Source organism: Pleurodeles waltl, chromosome 1_2 (assembly GCF_031143425.1).
Source record: "Pleurodeles waltl isolate 20211129_DDA chromosome 1_2, aPleWal1.hap1.20221129, whole genome shotgun sequence".
In the NCBI taxonomy this organism is placed as follows: Eukaryota; Metazoa; Chordata; class Amphibia; order Caudata; family Salamandridae; genus Pleurodeles; species Pleurodeles waltl.
In genome coordinates this window covers 1312637774-1312665393 of record NC_090437.1, presented here as the reverse complement: position 1 = coordinate 1312665393, position 27620 = coordinate 1312637774, and the positions used below count along the sequence as shown (strand labels likewise).

The 27620-nt window shown below is 47.5% G+C and overlaps 1 protein-coding gene across 9 annotated transcripts in view; it reads right to left on the bottom strand.

Annotated features, from left to right (window-relative positions):
* LOC138250922 (major histocompatibility complex class I-related gene protein-like) overlaps positions 1–27620 on the bottom strand; it is a 687827-nt gene that overhangs the window by 599091 nt on the left and 61116 nt on the right. For 8 of the 9 annotated variants that reach the window (XM_069205605.1, XM_069205614.1, XM_069205610.1 and 5 more), the window contains exon 6: positions 12241–12291. The exons of the other annotated variant lie outside the window; for it this stretch is intronic. In XM_069205605.1, the coding sequence (XP_069061706.1) occupies positions 12241–12291 (51 nt within the window). The remainder of the gene's footprint in view (positions 1–12240; positions 12292–27620) is intronic. 9 annotated transcript variants of the gene reach the window in all.

Below are 27620 nucleotides of genomic sequence, written 5' to 3'. Positions count from 1 at the left end.
TAGGGAATCCAATTCCTTAGTGGCATCAAAAGATGGCCATGGCATTTAAATCTGAGTCCGGAGAGTGTAGGAGGGCACAGAATGTGCACAAATTACTTGGGGTGGAGCAGACAGAGATGAATCCTGATTGATCTGGTCTCACCATCTGTGACAGTAATAGTGTTAAGTGGTTTGCAATGAGTTTGGCAAGTATTTTAGCCTCACAGTTTATCAACGAGAGTGGCCGTTATGAATCACATAGATGCGGGTATTATCAGGCTTTAGAGGCATGGTTATAACTGCCGCCTTAATGGACCACGGCAAGACAACATGCTGTCAAGCCTCCTCATACTTTGAGTAGCCTAGGAGCCAACATGTGTGTAAATCTCTTGTAATATTCAGCTGGGAACGTATGCCAGAGAGCTGTGGCCTGGGGCGAAATCCAGCATAATTGGCAGCATTTTTGTTCACACTACGCATGAAAAAGGCTCTAATGCTGTCTATAACACACCTCTAAACAATAGAGATCCAAGACAGAGGCACGAGGCCTATGGTTGGTCTAAGATGGCAGATGGAGTACGACTGGGCTCCGACAACGCTGAAAGAAAACTGTGTGAAACAACACTGGTAAGCGGCGGCGCAGCGGAGGCACCACCAATCACTGCTTCTCCCCAGGAACAGCGAGGAAAACTGCAGAGGCCCTACACAGTGGGTGTAGGGCTTGTGTATGCACGGAAAGCAGCAGTGAAGAAAACAGGAAGGACTGCGGAGTCAGCGCCTGACCTGGTCAGGGGAGAGACTTAGGCGGGGATGGGCCTTACTGAATAGGATACACGGTATGACCAGGAAGACCGGCCATGTTTGATACAGATGCTGCAGCCTTCTACGGTTCTCGTGGGGTTGGTGTGAGCACCGCACTGCATTCTCCATCACTATGCACTAAGAATCTGGGGCGGTACCAGCCTCCGGGTTGGAGACTTTGGTCTCCAGCCAGGCAGCCATCACAGTCCCACCCTCTGGATTATGACCCCACCTACCGCCATGGTTTTCGTGGCAAATCTTCTGCCCAAAAACCATGACGGTAGGCACTATCAGTGCCAGGGAATTCGATAGCGGTCACCCCGCCCCCCTCCCCGGAGTCCTCCCCCACCCCACCCTCCCACTCCACACCCCCAACATCCACACACGCACATATACACACTCATACACACATTCATACCCACATCAACGCACGCACACATACATACCCACACCCGCAACACACACTAACATACATTGTAGCACACACACATTCACAACACACAACATACATGTACACTCACATTCATTCATTTACGCATGTATTCCACGCGACTCACACCCGCATGCACGCATACAAAAACAGACACATCCCTCCACACACATAACACCCCCACACACGCACATGCACACAACACCCCCACCCCCCTCTTCTGTCGGGGGTCCTCCAGCAGGAGACAGGAAGCGGCACTGCTGCCAGCAGCAGCGTCCGCCAGCAAAACACCGCCAGGCCGTATCATGGCGCATGATATGGTAGGCGGTGTTTTGCTGGCGTGGCGCTGCTGCTGGCAGCACCGCTACCTTACCGCTGTCTGCCGCCATGACTGTCAAGGGAATACCGCCAGCCTTCTGGCGGTTCCGTCTACGGTCATAAAGCGGTTGGCGGCTGGTAGCTACGGTGACGGTATGTTGGCGGCCGTCCCCGTGGCTGTAGGCGGCATTTACTGCCAATGTCATAATGTGGCTCTATGTGTAATAGACTTGACTCAATTGCACACAAACTGGAGAGGGAAGATGGACACTGTGACCACCCGAGGAGAATTTCTAATGAACATAGAAAAAGTACAAAAATTCATAGCGGCCAAAATGAAGACTTAGAAGCATGATCGCGCCGCAATAACTTGCGCATCCTGGGATTGCCTGAGACGGCTAACACAGGAAAGATGTAGGAATATGTGGAGAGACTACACCTTACATTATTTGGTGCAGATTCTTTCTCCAAAATGTTCATCGTTGAGAGGGCCCATAGATCTCTCATGACTGGACCGTCACCTGGTGCCCCTGCATGCTGGATCATTGCTAGAATTTTAAACTATAAAGATCGCGATGTGGCCCTTAGACTGGCTAGAGGACAGCCCTTAAACTTTGATGGAAATGGTGTGTTAATCTACCCTGACTTTATTATAATGGTGCAAGAATCTTGAAATAAGTTCCTGACAGTCAAACAGAAATTACTTCAGGTGAAGGTTCCATGTGCAATGTTATATCCAGCCCGGCTGTGGATCTCCTATAAGGGGAAGGAACATGTGATCGCAACTCCGCAACAGGCCCAAGACTTTCTGCGTATAAATACTGTTGGATCACAAAGAAAGGAGGCTAGGCCGTTTCCATTCGGGTCAGGTACTCCTACATCTGACATTGACTGACACCATAGCTCGGATGTCCTTCTGATCGCCACCACAGTCTACCCTGCTGAAAGGACACCACTGCAGGCCCTACAGAAAACTGTTTATCAAACTCCACACTTCTAGGCAGCAACAACTTCTCTCAAGTACAATTTAAGTAGTCCAAAAAATATATAAAATATTGTTACATCCCCAAGCCCCCTTGTACCATTGAGGAGGAAACTGCTTGGCTACAGGGGTGACTCCCAACTCTACTCTACCTTATTCATCAATAGATTAAATCAATTATTTGGGAAAGCTACTTGTTTTTTGGGGGAGGGAGTGTTAATTCATCATGGGTTTGGGCCGTCAGAGTGGGAGGAGGGTGGATTTTGGGATAGTTGTTACGGTGAGTATTTTCATATATGATTTTCAATTGTTACATAATGGAACAGAAGTTATGATGGAGCACTTCCCTGGCATCCATATCATAAACTGTAATCCGCATGACCAACCAGGGACACCGACACAACACTGAATCACGCGCATCCATCACTCAGGGGATGTGCACATGTTTGACATGGAATGTTCAAGGATTGGGGGACCAGCGCAACCCCACAAATATATTGGCATATTTAGATAGACATGATATTCACATAGCATTACTACAGGAGATGCATTACTGCAGGACACCCATTTGCTACAAGATGGGCTACCTATTGGCAATATTCTACCTATTCTTTCTACCCACGGGTGACAATCACACTTATACATAGGGGAGTGCCCTTCCAGCTGCTGGGATCTCTAAATGACAATCAAGGTCACTATCCTATACTTTGGGGCAGGCTGCAATCTCACACCTTTATCATAGCTAATTGCTATGGCCCGAATGTGGGCGATCATGCTTTTTCTGCTAGGTTATGGGGACTGATCACAGACATTGGAACTTGTAGTGTATTGTGGGTTAAGGATTTCAATTGAGCACTAAATGCAGTGAATGATAGATCAGGACAGGCCCAACCCTCCCGCAGTGTAGCATATAGGCATGTCAGTGATGATATGGAGGAAAACTGTTTGATTGATGCTTGGAGACATGCTAATCCTGATGCCGGACAAGGTACATAATTCTCTGGAGTCTTTGATAGCTGGTCCCAAATAGACTATTGGCTTCCCTCCAGGGGGACAGGTCCCTGGATTTGAAATGTTCTACACCTCACAAGCGCATATTCTGATCATTCACCCATTTTCTTGGTGCTGAATTTACCTACCAATGCTGGGGACTTCTTTACTTGGAGACTTAACCCTGAAATACTTCTTGATACACCCTTCCAAGAACAGCAGAAGAAAGAAATTGCAGACTTTCCCAGCAGACGCACTGATTCAGTTCTTCCACTGTTTGGGAAGCGTTTAAAGTTACCATCAGGGGTTTTTGTATTGCGAAGAGCCACAGAGTTATGCACACCCTCCGCTCTGACTTAGGCAGACTAGAGGAAGTGTTTAAGAGATTTGACCATCTCCAACACACCCCAGCAGATCCCAGTATTCTGCCTGCCATTAGAGAGACTCTATCAGAATATCAGGCAGTGGCGGAGAGAGAGCGCCTATATCATGGCAAATATGCCACAGCTTGGGCCTATAGTGAGGGAGAGAGGCCGGGACACACTTTAGCCACTATGACTCATAGGCGATCAGCGACAAATGAGATATTAGAAATAAAACCACCAGAGGGAGGTTTTTGTAGGAATACGTCGGACATACCATGTACCTTTGTGCAATTTCATGAGAACCTTTATGGCTCTTGTAGACAGATCCAAGTAGAATTCACACGTTACCTTGAGGTGGTACTGGGCTGGATCAGCGATGCGCAGCAAGACTTTCTTGCTGCAGCCTTTACAGGGGACGCAATACACGAAGCGATCAACCGACTGCAAACAGGAAAAGACCCGGGCCTGATGGACTTTTATAAAGTATATGCTGAGCTATTGATCCCTATTTTGCAAAAGGTATATCAGGAATCAAGGGAAATAGACAAACCACCCCCCACTATGCATGAAGCTATGGTTCTGACCCTCCTAAAGCCTAGCAAGGCCCTAGACACATGTAATTCATATAGACCTTTATCCATTATTAACTGTGCTATAAAAATATTAGCTAAAATACTTGCAAACCGTCTCTCCCTGCTTCTTCCATTCCTGGTAAGACCAGATCAGTCTGGATTCATTTCAGGAAGATCCACCTCATATAATAGGAGAAAATTATTAGCAGTCATGCAAGATATAGACCCGGAGCTAGCTGCGGCGGCTATCTTTTTAGATGCCACCAAGGCCTTTGATTCCTTTGAATGGGACTTTCTGCTGACTTTGTTGCACCAAATGGGGCTCCTTGGCGTTTTTTTGGATTGGATAATCCTCCTATACTTGAATCCTACAGCTAGAGTCCGAATAAATGGCTCCTTCCCAGATCTGATACAAATCTCTTGAGGCACTAGTCGGGGGGGGCACTGTCTCTGCTGCTTTTTGATCTGGAGGTAGAGTCCCTGACTGCACACATTACGACAAAGACACCATTTGCTATCCCTCAAGGCACCTCTTAGTGTCGTTATACATGGGCGACATAACTATATACCTGCGTAGGATGCGTAGTTCAGTCTAAATGGAGTACTGAGAGAATTTCTTCTATTTGGAGCTCTTTCTGGGATACAAAATAAATGGGGTAAATCCCATATCTTCTCACTGATGCCCAGTACACAACCTTTTACTCTGGACTACCCACTACAATGGTGCTCTACTAAACTGAAATACCTGGGAGTGATGATTACTCCAAGCAAAGAGGAAATGCTATGGGCCAATTATGGGCTTGCGCTTACAACTATAATTGATAGCATCACTAGGTGGAGATCCTTAACATTGTCCTTGGAGGGCCGTATCAGACTCATGATGATGGTCATACTACCTAAGCTTTTATATATTTTTCTAAATATATCATACCCGCACAGTCGTAGTTTTTTTCATGCACTTCACACCCAGATGATTCGACTAGCATGGGCGGGTAATCACTCAGTGAATAAGATGGGATACTAATACCCTCCCCTTTTCTCAAGGCGAGTTTGAGGCTCCGGACTTTTAATTATACTACTACTGTGCACAAGCTCACTATGCCACTTATTGGTTTAAACTCATCCCCTATTTCACACATCTAGCTGAGGAAGAGAGATACACAAGTCTGCTGCCATCCTATCTGGGGGCTATATCGCATTTTACTAACTCCACAGACTCCACAGTGGTGTGTGCCACCAATGCAGAGCACCACCTGGTGCGACACACAGGCAAAACGTTACTATACTCCCCATAAAGTCTCACTTCCATACCACCCTTTCTTTCTGGTCATGTATGAAACTGCCTGCTGAACACTCCTACATGGAGTTGGCTACTCCCAATGGGGCGATCTACATGCCAATGCCCTTTTTTCAAACGAGGGAGCAATTTTTTGTGGACACATTGTCCTACCCTTTAGACATATTCTTATACATCAGACTCAGGCATAATATGAGGGCAGGCGCTCCTGATTTTCCCGACGAACCACAAATGCTTAACACCTCACACACACTGCTACAGGCAGAGACATTGCGATGACAGGTCTCTACCGTATACCATACTATACAATTGGAACCCTACCCAAGCTAACCAGAGTACGTGACAATTGGCTAGCAGAATTAGTTATTGACTCGACAGATGATGCCTGGTATGCGTGCAGTACGCACATGGGATACGTTGCCTCCAGTAGTCGCATAAGCATTATTCATGATAAATTTCTCCACAGAGTCTATTAAAGTCCATATAAGCTACATAGATGTGGCCTGTGCGTAGAAAACGGACTGTGACCGTATAAGGGAGTATTGGTGCAATGTAGAAATGGCACTGCAAGACATGAAAACGTCTCTTCTTATGCTCACCCCACTACTAGCATAGTTAGGATATTCATAACAGATTAAACTCAGCTATAGGAAATTTATAGCATTAGCATTCCTACTAGCTACATGCAGGATTGCACACCGCTGGGGAAGGGTGCAAGCACCCATATTTAAAGAACGGTTAACTGACCTGATCTATTGCAACAACCAACTCACATTATATGCGGATACTCTGCCTCTGGGCTCCAGACCCAAAGATACTTGAAACGCTCTGCATTGCTATTTGCTGACTCACTCGGATGTCCTGTTGGTCACAGAGTCTACTAGTAATTAACCTTTGCATCATATTTGTTGGTTTATTCTACCTTAATCACATACTATGTAACCAGTGAGTGTTGAGAACTGTATGATTTAAACAACCCCAGGCGCAGCTTTAGACCTGAGGGCTGCCTTCTGCTTGGCGAGCTCCTCCTTTGTCGACATTATAATGATACGGACATTGCTCCCAATTGCTGTTCTATACTGTTATAAATGGTGGATTATATATGATGAGGCACTAATTGTGAGCTAATGTTTAACTTTTCACTGTCTCCCTGCGATTACTCGTAAGGCAATACGATCAGTTAATCTGTGTAGCCCATTAGGGCCTTAATTCTTGTATTCTTGAAAATCAATTTTGAAAAAAAGCTAACATTCTGGTGAGAAGCCAATGGCTCTTGTGGTTTACAGGTGGGGATTGAGCCGATAGCCGATGAAATTTCATCAAGCTTAAAGTGTTGGTCTAGGAAAAGTAATGGGCACAGCTGAACCACCCCAGGGTGACATCTGCCAGATAGTTCACAATGTCTTCTTGGGGATGGGTGTGAGCTGAGGTGCACAGTGATTTAAGGAAAGCTGCTAATTCAGAAAGGGTTGCACAACCTTAGCAGTTAGTGATTTTCCCAGCCTCTCTCCTTTGCCAAATGTTCTAGCACTCTCATACTTGCTGCTGTAATTGCTCTACCTTGTTGCCACTTTCATCTATTCAGTAGGCTTGGTTCTGTTCTGATCTTTTGAAGCGTGGGCCCATCAGGCTTCTGTGTCAGCATCTGCTCATGGGACTTCAGTTCTCTTTCTAGCCTCACAAGATGATTGCCCAGCAAGTGCCTGACTCCACTGTGTTTTGCTATGAAGAAGCCTCGGATGGTGACCTTAAATGTCTCCCATAGAGCCCACATTAAGCTTAAGATAGTCCGTGATTTCAGTCTAGAGCTTTAGGAGAGGCACTTGATAGGTACCTACTGCCCCTTCTTACTCTGTCAGGCCTATCATAGGGTCTATCTTGCTGGGTATGTAAGGGGGTGCAAGGAGTAGCGATTTTTCCTCACCGTTCCTTCCCCATGAGAGTCACCCATACTCTCCCTGATCCCCATGGTCGATAACTTGTCCTTGATGGTGGGATAGAGGGCTGTAATCTGAATCTACTGTGTGTATATGCCCCACCATCTCCATCTGAATCCTTTTTGAGTATGTTCATGAATTTAATCATGGTATTCTACAGGGTATCACTATGGTGAAAGGGGGCTTCAATGCGGTCCTTGACCTTGGGGGTGACTCTACCAATGTCCCCTATAGGGGGTGACTGCCCCTGGCCTCTGTGACACATGGCGGGTATGGAACCCTAGGCAACAGCAATACACACACTTCTGCAGCCCATACCTGCCATACCTGTATAAATCTCATAATTATGCCACCTAGCAACTGTCTGCACGTTTTTTAGATACAGATTCTTCCACGAGGGGTCTCTGATCAGGCTCCTGTTCTCCTTCATCTGGGCTCTAGGACTGCTGCCCCGGGTCCTCTATGGAGGCTTAATGCACATAATCTTCAAGATGCCTTAGCTGAGGAGCTTCAAGCATACTTCCAGACTAATAAGGGAATAGTATAGACCTCTGGCACCCTATGGGAGGCTTGTAAAGTCATAATCCGATGATACACCAAGAGTACTCTCAGGTGGAGAGAGAAGGTCAAACTCTGGCAACTGATCCGGCTGGAGGCCCATACCCTTCAGCTAGAGGCACAACATTCCGCTGACCCCCATGGGGAGGCCGCCCAACAAATCACGCCTTTTAGAGCTCAGGTTTGCCTTCCTTGAGGCAGAGCATCAAGTGTGGTGCACATCCTCGGCGAGAGTATATGAATGGGGCAGCAAGAACGGCAAGCTATTGTATTGGCTGGCTTTGCAGCCTTTGGCAGGCTGAGTGATCGCTAAGATATCGGATGACGCCTGTATCTACTGGAGCCCTACATCTACCATTGTCCAGACGTTCACAAAATATTTTCTTTTTGTTTTATATCTTTTTATTAAGCGATGAAACAGCCATTGTACAATGTAGCAGACAGCAATAAAAGTCCCATCATTTATCCGCTACCCAGAGACCAATCACAGCTAATATCAAATTTCAAGGGTAAACATGTCGATCGAGCAACCCCCCTGTCAAATAGTCCGGGGCAGACTAGTTCCAAGCCCCCCGCCCGCACACAGCCCACTCAGGGTCATCCCATACATCTGTAGGCCCCCCACCCTCCCCAGATTTTCTCCCACTTCCTGGGGACCGGTGCCATGTGCGCTCCATCGACCTTGAAGAACTTAGAGAGCCTCTTAGGGCACATGGAGTCTGTGATCAGGGTCTCCAGAAAAAGCTTGACACTCAGGCCCTCAACGCCCTCTGGCACCCCAACCACTCTAATATTGTTTCTCCGGGCCCTCCTCTCCTGATCCTCTAGGCGTACCATTATTTTCTCGTGCCCCGCGATGAGGAACAGAACCTGATCCTCAAGCCTCTTAGATGTAGACTGTAACTGGGCAATATCCGTTTCTGCGTTAGTAACCTTCTCTGTAACTTTCTTGAGGTCTGCTCGGAGAAGGGCAACATCCACTGTTACTGCGTCCAGTTTGGGTTCCAATGAACCTCTCAAGTCCTGAATGGCTGCCATTATTGCGCCCAGGGAGGGTTCGCCCACAGTGCCTTGGTCCTTCTCCTGCCTCCCCTCGGCATTTTCCGGCACTGTCGCCTCCGCTGTCGGTCTCGGCACTGCGTATTTATCCATTTTATTCGCAATTTGCAGGGACACCCCTTGTTCCTGACCATGCTAGAGGGGCGATCCCACCAAAAAGGCCCGGCAGTAACCCACCAGCTAAAGCTTTGCCCTGCCGCAGGCCTCAAAGGGTTCCCAGGGCTAGGGTCCAGGAAGCCAGGCGGCCCGTTCTCCAGAACGTGCTGCCCGCGCCCGCACCACTCCGCTCCGCCTCAAGGCTCCAAACCCGCTGACTTCTCCTCACGGGGGTCCATAATCCCCAGACACTGCAGACGCACCGCTGTTGACAGGGGGGAGAGCCAACCGTCCACTGTTCCCCCAACGCAGGTCCAGCCAACCCCCACAGTGGGCTGCCGAGCCAAGCATCAGCTCGCGTGCACTGCACCCCCACCCCATACCCCAGAAACAGGTCCGCCACTCGTCCGAGTGCCTCTTCTGGCCTCTCCGCCTCACTTCACTGTCTCCCCCAGCTGCCTACCCCCAGGGCCCCTGATATCGCCTCAATCACCTCGCCACAGGAGCACACGGGGCACGACAGCCCCAGACCGCTGTCCCCCTGATCTGGCCGCTCCCGGACCGCAACCGCCGGCGGGAGGTAGGATGGATGCACGGATTTTATGGGGGATTAAGGAGCGAAGAGTGGAGCTCTGCTAAATGGCGGCCATCTCGGCTGGCGCCTAGCCACGCCCCTCACAAATTATTATCACTGTCTATATGCAGCGGACCCGCAACCGCCAGCTGAACACGAATCCTCTCTTTTAGAGGATATACCATTGCCTAGAGTGTTGCAAGCTGATAGGTATATTCTGGATGAGTTTATCATGGCTGAAAAAATTAGCAATGCTATATCTTCCTTGTCGATTGGAAAAGTCCACGCCGGTTGAGGGACCCCCAGTCCCTGCTCTGGCACGAAACTGGTCAAAGGAAAGGGGAGTGACCTATCCCCAGTCCATCACCACTGCAGGGGAGGTGCTGAGAGCTCCTCCAGAGGGTCCCTGGGTTTTCCCATCTTGGATTCAAGGTTGGCAGGGAATTCTGGAAGCATCCGAGTGGCCAGTGCCAGCAGGTGATGTCAGAGCCTCCGCCTGATAGGTGGTCACCCAGCTATGTGACCAATCCCCAGTTCAGGGCTAGGGTCTCTCTATTGGGTGGTTCCTCAGATTCGGTTTTCAAGACTCCAGCAGGATTCCTCTGCAACCTCCACTTCAACTTCTGACTGAAGACACTGCATCTGGATGGTCCAGGACCTGACAAGCTGCAAAAAAGAAGCAAGATGCCTCCTGCAACATTGTACCCACGGCTGCCTTCCAGCAACTGTAACATTTCTCCAGAGGACAGCCCGTCTTCAGCCTTCATCAGCAGGAAGAAGGAATATCCCTTGAAGTGAAGGAGTCACTCTCCTGCGTCTGCAGACACCAACTGCAACGATGACCAGCTGTGTGGATCCCCTCTCTTGATGAGCTGCGTGGATCCTGCATCACAAGTGGTGGACTGAAGTGGTTCCAACGGTCCTCTCATCCAGCTGTCCAACTTGGGTGGAGGTAAGCCCTTGCCTACCCACACAGAACAGTACCCCCGTGCACCGCGTCCTTTGCAGCAGCCAAGACTTGTTGGCATCTTTTCTAAGAGATCTTCAGGCATCCTGAAGCTCCAGCCCCCAGCACTCCATCCTGTGATGCACAGCTCCCTTAGTGGTTCTCCAGCAGCGTCAAAGCCTTTTTTGTAGTGCTGCGTGGACCTCTTCTTTGACTTGCATGTCCCCCTCCTGTGGGACTTCTGTGGGTGCTGCCTGTGCTTCTGTGGGCTGTCTGTGTTGCTGAGGGCCCCCTCTGACTCTCACTCCAGGTTAGAGTCCACCTGGTTCTTCCTGGTCCCGGCAGCTCCACTTTCCACTACCTGCGAGTTTTGCGTGTGCGAAGGCTTGTTGGCGGAATCCGAAAACACAAACCCGACTGCAATCCTCCTTCCGGCATGGGACATCCTCCAGCAACTCAACTATGTTTTCTTGGGTGCAGTGCTGACTCTTCTTCTTCTTCGTCGACTCACCTATTGCACCTTCAGTCTGGTGCGTATGGGTGTCTGCCCTTCCTGGACTCTGCTGTGCTTCTTGGACTTGGTCCCCTTCTTCCACAGGTCCTCTTGTCCTGGAATCAACTGTTGGTTTCTTGCAGTCTCTTCTGGGCTTTGCATTATTTTTCTTCTCTTCTAAGTGGGTGTCCCAGGGAATTTACAGTGATTTACTGCTTTCCTGGGCACTGGGGTGGGTTGTGGTACTTACCATTCGGCTTTCCTAGTACTCCCTCTCCCCTCTGCACACTTGGCTTAACTAGGTAGGAGACCGACTCTCACATTCTAATTTCTTAGTATATGGTTTGTGCTCCCCCAGGGCTATTTCTTTCTATTGTGATTTTCAGTAATTACACTGTTTTCTAACAGTTTTCATCCCTATTTCTGCATACTAGTGTATATAAATTGTGTACCTCCTAAGGGAGTATAGCCTCTATGGTATTTTTGGTATTTGTGTCACCAAAATAAAGTATCTTTATTTTTGTAACTCTGAGTGTTTTCTTTCATGTGTGTAAGTACTGTGTGACTACAGGGGTATTACATGAGCTCTGCATGTCTCCTAGATAGGCCTTGGCTGCTCATCCACAGCTACCTCTAGAGAGCCGGGCTTCTAGACACTGACTACACTACACTAATAAGGGATACCTGGACCTGGTATAAGGTATTCACCACAAACCAGGCCAGCTTCCTACACTTTACCAGCATTTTCACTTGTACACATGATCTTGTACCCAAGAGCAGTTTGACCAAAGAATATTTTTCTTGGGTTTGGTCTTCGATGTGAGGATAGCTGAGGTTTCTCACCTGCAGCAGTTGTGATGCTCTCTGGGTGGTCAGTCAGAGCAGGATAGGTCTCTACAGAGGAAGCAAAGAAAAAGGTTGATTATGAAAATCAACAGCAGCTGAATCACATTCAGAATTCTTTTTGTGCCTTAATATCTGCTAATTCATTATAACTATATCAATACTGTACTTTGCAGGACCTCAGATGGAATGGGAGAGGTAGGCCCTGCTGTAGTGAAAAACAAATATAAGTGTTTTTCATTTTCAGGACATGTAAAACTTAAAAGCACATGTCCAACTTTTTTAAATACACTGCACCCTATCCTCTGTGCTGTCCAGGGTCTACCCTGGTGTGAGATGGGGGGGATTACATGTATTAAAAAGGATGATTTGCGCCTGGGAAAAGGTTTCTTTTGCCAGGTCAAAAAGGCAGATTAAAACTCCACATACAGGTTGCAATGGCAGAACTGAGACATGCTAAACAGGCTACTTAAGCGGGTGACACAATCAGTGCTGCAGGCCCACCAGTAGCATTTAATTTACAGGCCCTGGTGACAGGTAGTGGCACTTTACTAGGGACTTACAAGCAAATGAAATATGCCAAGTGGGTGTAAGCCAAATGTACTGTGTTTTAGTGAGACAGTACAAGAACTTTAGCACTAGTTAGAAGTTGTAAAATGTGCAGAGTCCACAGGCCAGCAAAGACGGGATCATCAAAGATAAGACGGGTGAAGGCAACAAGTTTGGGGAAAGAAGACCTTAAGGCTGGCAGGTCTAAAGCGAAGGTGGGAAGAACTGTGCATCCTCGTGTGCATTCTCATCACTAAGCTGGAAAAACCTGAAGAGACCATCAGCGTTGGTGTGGTCTGACCCCAGATGATATTGCACCGTAAAGTTCATTCCCTGTAGGAAAATGGACCACCTTAACAATTTGAGATTCTAACCCATGGGTACTAGCAAACATTTTCCCAGGGGCCAAAAAGTATGGTCTGTGATGTATCCAAGGGCCAGATTGATGTTAGAGGGGTGTTGGTTGGGCAAGGTGGGGGGATTGGTGGTAAGATGGATGGAGGGAAAGGGAAGCATATACATCTAGTGACTGAAGCGATGAACCTAGAAAACTTGGTATTAATCCTGGATTCCCCACTTTACCAAATAGTATGATCTTAGGTTTTTGTTTTATTTCACTTTCCCTCATTTTTCTTTATTATCACATATATAAAAACCTTGAAATACATAACTTCAGGGTGTGCGCTTTATAAACACTTCTCCTGTGTTTGATTTAACAAATATAATGTGTTCCTTTATAAAAGGAACTGAGGCCACCCAAAAAGTGCACATAACAACTGAAGTCCCTCATTATTCACTATTGGCAATGTTTTCCGGGTGGGGGAAGAATCAATGCTTCTAAATTCATGTCTGAAAACCATCACTGTTAGACCTGGCATCCTTGGTGTGGTCTCCCCTGTCTTTTTGCCTATGCTTCCCATGTTTTGACTGTGTGCTGGACTTTATTTTTGCTGTTTTTGGCACTCTGGGAACTTTACCACTGCTGACCAGTGCTAAACTGCAAGTGCTACCTGTGTACATTGTATGTGTAAATGGCTTTTCCATGATTGGCATATTTGATTTACTAGTAAGTCCCTAGTAAAGTGCACTAGAAGTGCCCAGGGCCTGTAAATCAAATGCTACTAGTGGGCCTGCAGCACTGATTGTGCCACTTACATGATTAGGTCTGTAAACATGTCTCAGACCTGCCACTGCAGTGTCTGTGTGTACAGTTTTCAACTGCCAATTCGACCTGGCAAGTGTACCCCCTTACCAGGCCCAATCCTTCCCTTTTTGTACATATAAGGCACCCCTAAGGTAGGCCCTAGTTAGCTCCATGGGCAGGGTGCAGTGTATGTTTAAGGTAAGACATGTACTGGTGTATCTTACATGTCCTAACAGTGAAATACTGCCAAATTTGGTTTTCACTGTTGCAAGGTCTATCTCTCTCATAGGTTAACATGGGGGCTGCCTTTAAATACCCTTAAAGTGCAGTTTCCCTTTGAGAGCTAATAGAAATTTAGAATTTGGGATCTCTTAACTTACAATTTAAAAATACAGCTTTTAGTGAAGTTGGTTTTTAGATTGTCAGTCTGAAAATGTCCCTTTTAGAAAGTGAGTATTTTCTTGCTTAAACCATTCTGTGACTCTGCCTGCTTGTGTATTCCCTGTCTGGGTCAGACTGACAGTTGGGCTGTTTGTGAATCGCCTCTAGACAGTGACACAAAGGGAGCTGGGATATAGCCTGCATACCCTGATGACCCATCTGGGCTAGAGTGGAGGGAGGAGTGGTGACTTACACCTGAATGGGCTGTGCCTGCCTTCACACAATGCAGTCTCCAACTCCCTGGCGTGAGTCTGTAGCCAGGCCTGGGCAAGATAGGATATTGTGAACAACAGAGACTTTCCCTCGAAGTTTGCCAGCTTCAAAGGCATAAAGGGATATAAGTTGGGGAACCCCAGATTTTCAGATTGTTTCTGGAATCAAGAGGAACCTCTGCCCAGGAGAAGAGTTGAAGAGCTGGAGGAGGAGTACTGCCCCTTTGCCTGTGACTGTGCTTTGCTGGGTTGGCCTGCAGTTGCTGCTTCTGCTTGAAAAAGGACAAAGACTGGACTTTATGGTATATTCCTGCTTGTGAAGAATCTCCAAGGGCTTGGACTGAGCTTGCCTCCTGTTTTTAAGTCTCAGGCCATCAAAGACTTCCTCTGCCAGCACTTGGACTCTCTGCCTAGACTCCTGCCCTGCCAAGTGGTGCCCTATCCAGTCTCTGGGCCCTTGAACGGTGAAGCTGGTAGAACCAAAATCTATGCACAGGATGCTGTGTGGGAAAAATGTCAACGCACCGCCTGCAATGCAGATGATAAAACGACGCACCATGGATTCGCAACTGAAATCGACACACCACCTGCATCACAGCTGGGAAATCGATGCATCACCTGCATCGCGTCTGGAGAAACGACAACACCTGCTTGCGGCTGCTGAAAACAACTCAAGCCCAACTCAGCACGGATTCCTGTCACTGTGCGACCGGATTTCATACGCAACATCGCTGGGCATCAAAAATCAATGCAAGCCTGTGCGGATCCGATGAGCCCGTCAGGAAATTGACACATCACTCTCTTGCAGGAGGGAAAAACTACGTACCGCTGACCCGACTGGAGAAAAAACAATGCACGATCTTGGTTGTGAGTGAGAACTCAACGCATCGCTGTTTTTTTCGATGCACGTTCGCCCGTGCGGCTTTATTTTTGACGCATACCAGGTACTTTGTATAACAACAACGTTTCCATTGTTTTCTATCGAGTAAGAATCTTGATTGTTTTAAAAATTCATAGCTTAACTTGTGTATGTTGGATGTTTGTTGTTTTGGTCTTGATTTAGATAAATATTGCCTATTTTTCTAAACTGGTGTGGTGTCCATTTTGTAGCGTTTTCACTGTATTACTGTGTATGTTGGCACAAAAACCTTTACACATTGCCTCTGAGATAAGCCTGACTGCTTGTGCCAAGCTACCAAGAGGGTGAGCAGGGGTTATTCTAGGTGTGTATCTCCATTGCTTTGACTAGAGAAGGGTCCCTGCTTGGACAGAGTGCATACTTACTGCCAACCAGAGACCCCATTTCTAACATTAGTAATTAGCAGTTGGGATTGGACTTGTATTTGTAATTGACATACAGTGATTGAGTGTACACTACTGTTTTCAGTGCAGACCATTATGTGACCACATACTACTTGTTTTTGCTTTCTCTCTTTTTGGACTTTTTTCCAGCTTCCATTTTTTTTGGTGATTTTTTGCCGTTTTTTGGGAACTCTCTGTTCTTTTTGGAACTTTGCATCTTTGATTAAACCTTATCAACATGTCTCAGTCTGGGGATGCAACAGCTGTGGCTACAAAGGCTGTATTTGAGTTGGAGAAACTGGAGGAGTATACAGTGGCTCAACTGAAGCAGTTTTGTAAGGATCTTGCCTGCCCAATCAAGAGCTCTGCCAGGAAGGAAGAGCTACAAAAGGCATTGAGGGCCTGGGTGGCAGCCAAGGAGGCTAAGGGGCACACAGAGGAGGAGGATGAGGGTGAGGAGGTGCAGAGTGTTCATAATGTGGTAGTGGTTATACCTGTTCTACCTGGGAGGAGGGTCTCCAGGGCAGGCAGCAGCGTATCATCTAAGGGTCTGACTCCTGAGGAGTTGCTGGACAGACAAGCAGAGAGGGTGCTCTAGTTGGAGTTAGAGAATATTCAAATGGAGATGGAGTAGAGAAGGCTGGCTATAGAAGATAAAAAGACACAACTGGCTCATGAAATCAGTTTAAGGGAGCTGGAACAGAGGAGCCAGTCTAGCAGAGATGGTGTCAGCAGTACCTCACTGAGGCCTGAGAGGAGGGTGCACATTCCTAAAGATCTGGTAGAGGATCACAAGAGGGAGGATGACATCTATCTGTGGTTTAAGGGGTATGTGTGCTCTTCACATGAACATGGTCCCTGAAGCACATTGGGGGGCGGGTCTGTGGAAGTATTTTGAGGTACAGGGGAGGGACACTCTGACATCCTTAGGGGATCCCCAGGGGCTCACCTACTCTATCATGAAGGACGCCCTACTCACCAGATATGGTCTCACCCCTGAGCAGTATAAGGAAAAGTTTAGGTCCTATAAGAAAAAGGATTCACAAACTTGGTTGGAATGTGTTGGCTCTTTATGCAGGTCACTGGATGGTTGGGTGAAGGGCAGTAAGGTGACAGCGTTTGGGGGCTGTACAATTTGATTGCTTTGGAGCATTTATAGAGTCTTTGTTTTCCAGAGCTGCGCCAGCACCTGATTGACAGCAAGCTGACTGACTCCAGAAATCTTGCTCAGGAAGCAGACTGGGGAAGAGGTATGGAGGAGACCATGCAAGGGTGGGCAGGGTCCCCATCAGAAGAAGTTGGTGTCTAAGGGTAAACAGGGGAAGTTCTCTAAAGGGTCCTAGTCTAGTTCCCAGGGTAAGGATTCCCAGCCCCCAGTTGAAAAGAAACCATGGGTCTCTACAGGGAAACCTACAGAGAAGGGTCCCCGAAAGTGCTTTGCATGTGATCAGGTGGGTCACATGAGGGGGGACCCCAAATGCCTTGAGGGGACACAGGCACCCACTAGTGCTCAGTCACAAGATTTGGCATGTGTAGCACTTGTGGAGGAGTTGCTTCCAGGTGGGTAGGAGCCAGCAGAGATGCCCCTTGTCTCATTAGAGGACAGTGAGATGGTCCAGAGGACCCTTGTGTCTGAGAACACTAAGAAATACAGGCAGTGGGTGACCATCAATGGACAGAGGCTGGAGGCTCTGAGAGACACAGGAGCCAGTGTGACTACTGTGAGAAGTCACCTGGTGTCGGAAGAGCATGTAGTTCACCATGCACTTTACCAAGTAGTTGCAGTAGACAACTCTGAGCGCCTCTACAAAGTGGCGCAGGTTCCCTTTGAGTGGGGGGGGGTCTCAGATTCCTTGAGGGTAGATGTGAGTCCAACCATGCCTGTGGATTGTCTGCTTGGCAATGACCTGGAGGATTCCCTTTGGAAGGAGGTGAAACACAGGTCTCATTTGGAAATGTTGGGTCTGCCTGGGTGGGTGTGTGTGTCCACCCGGTCAATGGCAGCCCATCAGGGTGATCAGGAGGCCCTGGAGCCTGAAAGAGTGGCCCATGTGTCTGCCAGAAGGAGGAAGGGCAAGGGGTGCGGGAAACCGGATCGAGAAGTTCCCACCGTCCAGGAGCAGGCTGAACCTGAGGGAGATGCCCCAGAGCATACAGGGGAACAGGTGGCTGAATTGAGGGAGTTTGCTGAGCTGACTCAGTGGCAGCAGGAAGGTGGAACTGTAGGAAAGTACCATCTTGCCTGGCATGTTACCCCCATATTTCACTGTATATATGTTGTTTTAGTCTTTGTGTCACTGGGACCCTGCCAGGCAGGGCCCCAGTGCTCATAAGTATGTGCCCTGTATGTGTTCCCTGTGTGATGCCTAACTGTCTCACTGAGGCCCTGCTAACCAGAACCTCAGTGGTTATGCTCTCTCTGCTTTCCAATTTTTTCACTAACAGGCTAGTGACTAAATTTACCAATTCACATTGGCATACTGGTACACCCATATAATTCCCTAGTATATGGTACTGGGGTACCCAGGGTATTGGGGTTCAAGGAGATCCCTACGGGCTCCAGCATTTCTTTTGCCACCCATAGGGAGCTCTGACAATTCTTACACAGGTCTGCCAGTGCAGCCTGAGTGAAATAACGTCCACGTTATTTCACAGCCATTTACCACTGCACTTAAGTAACTTATAAGTTACCTATATGTCTAACCTTCACCTGGTGAAGGTTGGGTGCAAAGTTACTTAGTGTATGGGCCCCCTGGCACTAGCCAAGGTGCCCCCACATCGTTCAGGGCAAATTCCCCGGACTTTGTGAGTGCAGGAACACCATTACACGTGTGCACTGTACATAGGTCACTACCTATGTACAGCGTCACAATGGTAACTCCGAACATGGCCTGTAACATGTCTAAGATCATGGAATTGTCACCCCAATGCCATTCTGGCATTGGGGGGGACAATTCCATGATCCCCCTGGTCTCTAGCACAGAACCTGGGTACTGCCAAACTGCCTTTCCGGGGTCTCCCCTGCAGCTGTTGCTGCTGCCAACCCATCAGACAGGTTTCTGCCCTCCTGGGGTCCAGGCAGCCCTGGCCCAGAAAGGCAGAACAAAGGACTTCCTCAGAGAGAGGGTGTAACACCCTCTCCCGTTGGAAATAGGTGTGAAGGCTGGGGAGGAGTAGCCTCCCCTAGCCTCTGGAAATGCTTTGATGGGCACAGATGGTGCCCATCTCTGCATAAGTCAGTCTACACCGGTTCAGGGATCCCCCAGCCCTGCTCTGGTGCGAAACTGGACAAAAGAAAGGGGAGCGACCACTCCCCTGACCTGCACCTCCCAGGGGAGGTGCCCAGAGCTCCTCCAGTGTGTCCCAGATCTCTGCCATCTTGGAAACAGAGGTGTTTGTGGCACACTGGACTGCTCTGAGTGGCCAGTGCCAGCAGGTGACGTCAGAGACTCCTTCTGATAGGCTCTTACCTCTCTTGGTAGCCAATCCCCCCTTCCTAGGTAGCCATACCTCCTTTTCTGGCTATTTAGGGTCTCTGCTTTGGGGATCTCACCAGATAACCAATGCAAGAGCTCACCAGAGTTCCTCTGCATCTCCCTCTTCACCTTCTGCCAAAGGATCGACCGCTGACTGCTCAGGATGCCTGCAAAACTGCAAAAAAGTAGCAAGACGACTGCTAGCAACCTTGTATCGCTTCATCCTGATGGCTTTCTCGACTGTTTCCAGGTGGTGCATTCTCTGGGGGTAGCCTGCCTCCTCTCTGCACCAGGAGCTCTGAAGGAATCTCCCGTGGGTCGACCGAATCTTCCCCCTGCAACCGCAGGCAACAAAAGACTGTATCACCGGTCCTCTGGGTCCCCTCTCAGCACGACGAGCATGGTCCCTGGAACTCAGCAACTCTGTCTAAGTGACTCCCACAGTCCAGTGACTCTTCAGTCCAAGTTTGGTGGAGGTAAGTCCTTGCCTCCCCACGCTAGACTGCATTGCTGGGTACCGCGTGATTTGCAGCTGCTCCAGCTCCTGTGCACTCTTCCAGGATTTCCTTCATGCACAGACAAGCCTGAGTCCCCGACACTCTAACCTGCATTGCACAACCTGCAGCTAGCAAGGCTTGTTTGCGGTCTTTCTGCGTGGGAACACCTATGCAAGCTTCTTCTCGATGTGGAACATCCATCCTCCAAAGGGGAAGTTCCTAGTCCTCTTCGTTCTTGCAGAACTCCAAGTTTCTTCCAACAGGTGTCGCGCTGCGTGCTGCGTCGCGAGCCGAACATTCGGCTCCGGCCACACCACGCGTCTGCAAGACGCGGCGCGCCCCCAGTCTGCTGTGTGCTTTGCGAGGCCCCAAATTGGCCATGGGGCCTCGCTCTGTTTCTGTGCACCGCGTTTTTCGGGCATTCTGACCCCTCTTACCTGTTCTTTTCTTTTCTTCTTTTTCTGGGACATGTGGTTGTACCTTCCTTTATGTTTTCTCCCCCTTCCCATGTTACCTTTTTCTTCCCAGGATTCCTTGTTCCCTATTCTCTATGGTTCCTAGTCTATTCTGTTCTATGTACTTTTCCCTATCTAAGATGGTGTCCTTTTACTTCCTGTTGGTCGTTTCCTGTTGGCCGAACATTCAAGACCCACGCCACTCGATCTGCGGATTCCAGGCGTAAGCAGCACGTGAGTCGCAACAACAGGTGGCAGCTTCCTTGCACCCTCAGCTGGCATTTCCTGGGCTCCTGCTCACTCTCGACACTGTCGTGATTATTGGACTTGGTCCCCTTGTATTACAGGTACTCATGTCCGGAAATCCACAGTTGTTGCATTGCTGGTGTTTGTTCTTCCTGCAGAAACCCCCTATCACGACTTCTGTGCTCTCTGGGGGTAGTAGGTGCACTTTACACCTGCCTTTCAGGGTCTTGGGGTGGGCTATTTTTCTAACCCTCACTGTTTTCTTACAGTCCCAGCGACCCTCTAGAAGCTCACATAGGTTTGGGGTCCATTCGTGGTTAGCATTCCACTTTTGGAGTATATGGTTTGTGTTGCCCCTATTACAATCTACTGTAATTTTACATTGCTTGCATTACTTCCTTTTGCTATTATCGGAATAATTTTGGTTTGTGTGCATATATCTTGTGTATATATCTTATCCTTATGCAGAGGGTACTCACTGAGATACTTTTGGCATTTTGTCATAAAAATAAAGGCCATGATTCCAAGCTGCCCGCCAAGCGGGAACCGCCAGAAGACCGTTCCGCGGTCAAAAGACCGCAGCGGTCATTCTGGGTTTCCCACTGGGCTGGCGGGCGACCGCCAAAAGGCCGCCCGCCAGCCCAGTGGGAAACACCCTTCCACGAGGAAGCCGGCTCCGAATGGAGCCGGCGGAGTGGAAGTGGTGCGACGGGTGCAGTAGCACCCGTCGCAAATTTCAGTGTCTGCTAAGCAGACACTGAAATTCAAAGTGGGGCCCTCTTACGGCCCCCAGGGGCCCCACGTCACCCCATACCGCCATCCTGTTCCTGGCGGCCGAAACCGCCAGGAACAGGATGGCGGTATGGGGGTCGGAATCCCCATGGCGGCGCAGCAAGCTGCGCCGCCATGGAGGATTCCCCAGGGCAGCGGGAAACTGGCGGGACACCGCCAGTTTCCCGTTTCTGATCGCGGCTGTACCGCTGCGGTCAGAATTGCCCTGGATGCTCCACCAGCCTGTTGGCGGTGCATCCGCGGTACCCTACCCTGGCGGTCTCGGACCGCCAGGGTAGGAATCAGGGCCAAAGTACCTTTATGATATTGTGCATATGACACCAGTGGTATAGTAGGAGCTTTACATGTCTCCTAGTTCAGCCTAAGCTGCTTTGCCATAGCTACCTTCTATCAGCCTAAGCTGCTAGAAACACCTCTTCTACACTAATAAGAGATAACTGGACCTGGCACAAGGTGTAAATACCTCTGGTATCCACTATAAGCCAGGCCAGCCTCCTACAGGAACCACCAGGGAATCATTCTGTGAGGCACAGAAGACATGCCCTACTCTAGAGAGTTTGCAGCAGCAGGCTGCAAACCAGGCGTCTGGCAAGGAGTCTTGTTCACCCCTGATTTATTGGGAGGATGGCCTTCTGTATAGCAGAGCCTAAGGTTGCTGAGCCTAGGGTGGCCCATGTCCTGGTGGTACCCCAGTGCTTCAGAGCCTTCCTACTGGGTCTGGCTCATGATGTGCCTTTAGCTGGACATTTGGGGCAGGACAAGACCTTTGAGAGGCTTGTCACTCACTTTTACTGGCCCCAAGTGCGCTGGCCCTCTGATGCATATTGTAGTTCTTGCCCGACTTGTCAGGCAAGTGGCAAGAGTGGAGGGAAATGTAAAGCTCCCCTCCAACCTTTTCCTGTTGTCAACACCCCCTATGAGAGGATTGGTCTTGACATTGTGGGGCCTCTAGATCCCAAGACAACCATGGGCAACAAGTTCATCATGATCTTGGTGGACCATGCCACCAGGTACCCGGAAGCCATTCCTTTGAGATCAATTACTGTCCCTGTGTTGGGACGTGCATTGATGGGTGTGTTTACCTGCATGGGCTTCCCCAAGGAGGTGGTATCTGACAGGGATACCAACTTCATATCTACATATATGAAGTCTCTTTGGAAGGAGTGTGGTGCAACCTACAAGTTTAACACTCCTTACCATCCCCAAAGTAACAGTCTGGTTGAGAGGTTCAACTGCACCTTGAAGGGCATGATCATGGGCCTGTCAGAAACCTTGAGGCATAAGTGAGACATATTCTTGCCATGCCTTCTGTTCGCCTACAGGGAGGTACCACAAAAGGGAAGTGAATTTAGCCCTTTTGAGAAATTGTATGGCTATCCCGTGAGGGGATCTTTGAATCTGGTTAGCGAAAGCTTGGAGAAAGCCTCCAGTAAGCCCTCCCAGGATGTATTCAATTACATGCTGGCTTTTAGAAACCAGACAGCACGCTTCAGGAAGCTCACTCAAGAGAACCTAGAAGCAAGTTGGAAAATATGAAGTGCTGGTATGACCAGAATGCCACTCTGGTTGAGTTTCAGTCTTTGTCAACACCAGGACAGTGCGTGCTCTACGGGCAGCATAATGCAAAATGACAAACCTTATGCAATGTAATAATTCAGGCTTTATGTGTTGATATTGTATATTAACCTTTTGCATTGCAGGTATCTTGAAATGTCATTAATGCTGTTTGTAATGTATTGTTCATTTTCAAGGCTTTGCTGCAGGAATACAGGGTGTGGTTAGGGTGTGGTCCCTATTCTGAGCCTTTCTAGACTCCTTTCCTGCAGCCTGGCCTGGTGTGGCTTGTGGGTGGGACTTGGGTCTATTTAAGGGACCCAGCCCAGCTCCACGTGCTCACTATTCAGAGGTCCCGGTGCAGAGCAGCAGCATTTCCCTGAACTCCTGTTCCAGAAACCTACTTAAGCATTTACCTGGCCCTGTCCTCATTATTTTGCTGATCTTCAAGCAGGGCGGTAAGGCGAAGGTCGGGGTAGGCCCCCGACTCCGTTTCTAGAAGCATTTGAGGTTTGGCCTTGCGATTTACAGTGAGCGCGATTCATTCTTGGCAATTAACCCTTGCAGTTCGGATCGGCAGAGGGCGCAATCATTTCGAGGCATTTGAATCTTGATGGTTGAATCGGCAACAGTGTGCGCGATTCATTCTTGGCAATTAACCCTTGCAGTTCGGATCGGCAGAGGGCGCAATCATTTCGAGGCATTTGAATCTTGATGGTTGAATCGGCAACAGTGTGCGCGATTCATTCTTGGCAATTAACCCTTGCAATTCAGATTGGTAGAGTGCGCTATCATTTCAGGTACTTGAGTCTTGATTCACAGTCTGGCAATAAGGTGCACAATAATTTCTGGGCAATTGAATCTTGAAACTCAGACCAAACAGAGTGTGATCTTTCTAGACAAAACAAATTTAGTCAGTTTACCTCTTCTACAGTATCATTCATGAATCCTATAGCAGTTGATTCTTTGGGAACAAATGTACTCATTGATTCTTGTTATGACGTAATTGCTATTCTAAGGACTAACTTGAGAGAGTTCAATGTTCAGAGTATATGATTATAAGAAGATGTTATATGAAAGCCTGCGTAATCCTTCTTTTATTTCCAGGTATCCAGAGTTAAAAAGGTCACGTTATTGAAAAGTTCTTGATCTCTCATGTTATTAGAATATAGATAATTAAAACAAAGTTCAGGAAGATTAATGTGAAAAACCTTGCTATTCTGTTCTTAACTCTTGCTTCCACAGGTCCCCTTCCCCTTTGTTCCCAACCTAAAACCCCATCCCCCACTTGGCCATTCTTTAACTCTGTGCTATTATAGCTAGTAGAGTTTGGAGCAGCCAAAAGGTGGACGTATTGGGAAAAGGTGCAAACCCCAAGGATCCAGTCTCGCTGACAGAATAGTGAGCCTACAAATTTTAATCCTCCTGGTTTGCACTAGGTTTTCAATATCTCCACACTGGATGAGTTACTTAAGGTAATTATGCAACTCTAATTGGATGTAGTTGAATCTAAAGACATAGTAGCCAATCTAGCAGAAAGGGTGGGTCAGTTACAAGACAGAGTGGGTAAGAAGGAGCAAAGTCCTCTGGGTGCGGGTTGGCTTAATCCTCCTCCTCAAGGCTCAGGAGGGAATCCTCCAACTAACGTTTCACTCACAGTCCCCACACCCATTCCTTTGGCTCCCCCAGAAAGGTTTTCAGGTGATCCTCAGAAGGTACAATCCTTTTTGACTCAAGTAGAATTGCATTTCACCTGTCGACCAAACACCTTCCCTGATCCCCAATCCAGGGTGGCCTTCTTGATTTCCTATTTGACTGGAGACGCAGCCACCTGGGCAATCCCTCTCGTTCTCAAGATAGTCCCTTATTTTATAACTGGAGAGACTTTGTCTGAGAATTTAAAAGTGTTTTTGATTGAAGAGCAGTTACTCTGTCCGCAGACCGAGAACTGTTAGAATTGCGACAAGGAAATAAGGATCTTGTCTCTTACTTGGCTAACTTTAATCAGCTGGTAGCAGAAACGGCCTGGCCTGAGGAAAACAGATCAGCCCTGTTCAATCAAGGACTCAAAGATGAGTTAAAAGACATTCTTGCACAGATTGATCCTCAACCCACGGATTGTCAAGATCTGATAAATCTTGTTTTGAGATTAGACCATCGTCTAGCAGAACGACAGGGAACACGCAAAAAGACTGAGAAAAATTCCTGGCGTGTTCATGAGCATAGAGAATCACAAGTTCATGGAGACAACAATCATGAGCCAATGGAAATAGGAACCATCAGGCGGCCCTTAACGAAAGAAGAGAAAGATCTACGTAGAAAGAACGGACAATGTCTGTACTGTGGTCGAAAGGGCCATTTCTCCAAAGAATGTCAAGCAAAACCGAAAAGCAAACAAACACCTACCAAGATGGTTGTAGCAAATGCACAGATCAAGCAGGAAAAATAGAATACCCAAGGTGTAAGGAAGGGTTGCTCTTGGGTGTAACTGTGGACTCTACACAAGATGGTAAAAAAGTTTTACTCAAGTCAAGACATTTAAAGTTAGATCTAGAAGTACTGGTAAAACAAAAGACTTATCTAAAGAAAGCCTTGGTAGATTCCGCGGCTACTGGTAATTTTATCGATGCACAATTGATTCAAACATTTTTGATCCCATGTAAGAAGAAGAAAACACCAGAAATAAGACAAGCCGTAGATGGAAAACTCCTAGCTGGAGGTCTGGTGATTCTGCAGACCTTCCCCTTGTCTGTGATCTGTAAAGGGGGAAATCAAGACACCAAACATGTAGAAAAAATAATCTTTGATGTAATGCATGCTCCTCAGTATGGAATTATCCTAGGAATGCCGTGGTTAAGCTACCATAATCCTTTAATAAATTGGCAAGAAAGGAAAATCACGTTTTCCTCACTTCTGTGTAAAGAAAAATATCTCCAGACATCAAGTGTCACAGATTCTCACAAATCCCACATAGCCACATCCGCTGAAAAAGATGTAACGCTGCCTTTGCAGTTTTTATCCTTCCTTGATGTTTTTGATGAAAAAGAAGCAGGAACCTTGCCACCTCACAGACCATATGACTGTAAAATTGTGCTGACTCCTGGTGCTATACTCCCTAGATGTCGTGTTTATGCCCTGTCTGAACACGAAAATCAACATCTAAGAAACTATTTGGATCAATTTCTAGCTATTGGATTTATCCGCCCTTCCAAGTCTCCTGCAGCATCTCTTCTTTTTTTTGTCCCCAAGGCTAATGGGAATCTTAGGGCGTGTATAGACTATAGAGGATTAAATAAAATCACACTAAACAACAAATACCCATTACCCTTGTTTCCTGTCCTGTTGGACCAAGTTAAAAAAGCCAAAATCTACGCCAAGTTAGACCTAAGAGGAGCTTATCACCTAGTCAGGATGAGAGAAGGCGACCAGTAGAAAACTGTCTTTAAAACTCAAAATGGTCTATTTGAATACACAGTCATGCCCTTTGGACTTTGTAATGCTCCAGCAGCGTTCCAATTCTTTCTGAATTATGTCCTTAGAGAATATCTAGATCTATTTGCAATAGTTTATATTGATGATATTCTAATCTATTCTGATAACGAAGTCAAACATGTACAACATGCCCAGAAGATTCTCACAGCCCTTCGAAAACATAATGTATATAAAAAATTGAGCAAATGTGAATTTCATGTTACCATTGTTGAATTTTTAGGGGTCATCCTTACCCCTCAAGGCATGGTCATGGCAGAAAGAAAAGTGCAAGCAGTATCTGATTAGCCAATCCCAAAAACTGTTTGAGATGTTCAGTGCTTCCTTGGTTTTGCAAACTTCTTTCGCAGGTTCATAGACCATTTCTCACAGACAGTGGCACCAATCACCAAGTTACTACGAAAGAAATAACCATTTGTATGGTCTCCAGAAACTGACAAGACTTTTTCAACCTTAAAAGAAGCCTTCTCCACCCCCCAGGCTTGACTCATCCAGAAACTGAACGTCCATTCATAGTAGGAGCAGATGCTTCAGATGTGGCAATTGGTGCAGTGTTATTACAATGCAACAAAGATACCGGTCAGCTACACCCTGTAGCTTACATGTCTCGAAAACTGAATGAAGTTGAACAAAATTATGTCATTGCTGAGAAAGAACTTCTAGTAATCCGTGATGCCTTCAAATAATGGAGAAACTATTTGCTAGGCTCCAAGTACACTATTACAGTATACACAGATCATCGTAATCTCCAGTTCATGAGTTCAGCTAGACTTTTGACTCCTCGACAATTACGATGGATGCTGTTTTTTGCCAAGTTTGATTTTGTGGTAACCTTCCGTCCCGGCAAAGACAATCGCAAAGCGGATGCCTTGTCCAGACAAGACTCTACCATGTTACCCACAATCCAGCCCCCACAAGCTTTCATTGCTCCAGACAAAATCCTTTGTATCATTAAAATTGAAGGCTTTAAAAAAAATATTTGTAATTCTTTCACCATCGACAAATGGCAGAAATGGGCTCAAGCAGACCCCAAAAGATCAATCAAACAAGGCCTACCTTTTCATGATGCATGTTTATTTGTTCCAACTACCAAGTTGCGCAAATTAGTGTTTTATTGGTTGCACGTTATACCTACGGCAGGTCATCCAGGTATTCCTAAAACACTTGAACTAATTCAATGATATTTTTGGTGGCCTACTTTGACAAAAGACGTCAAGCAAATG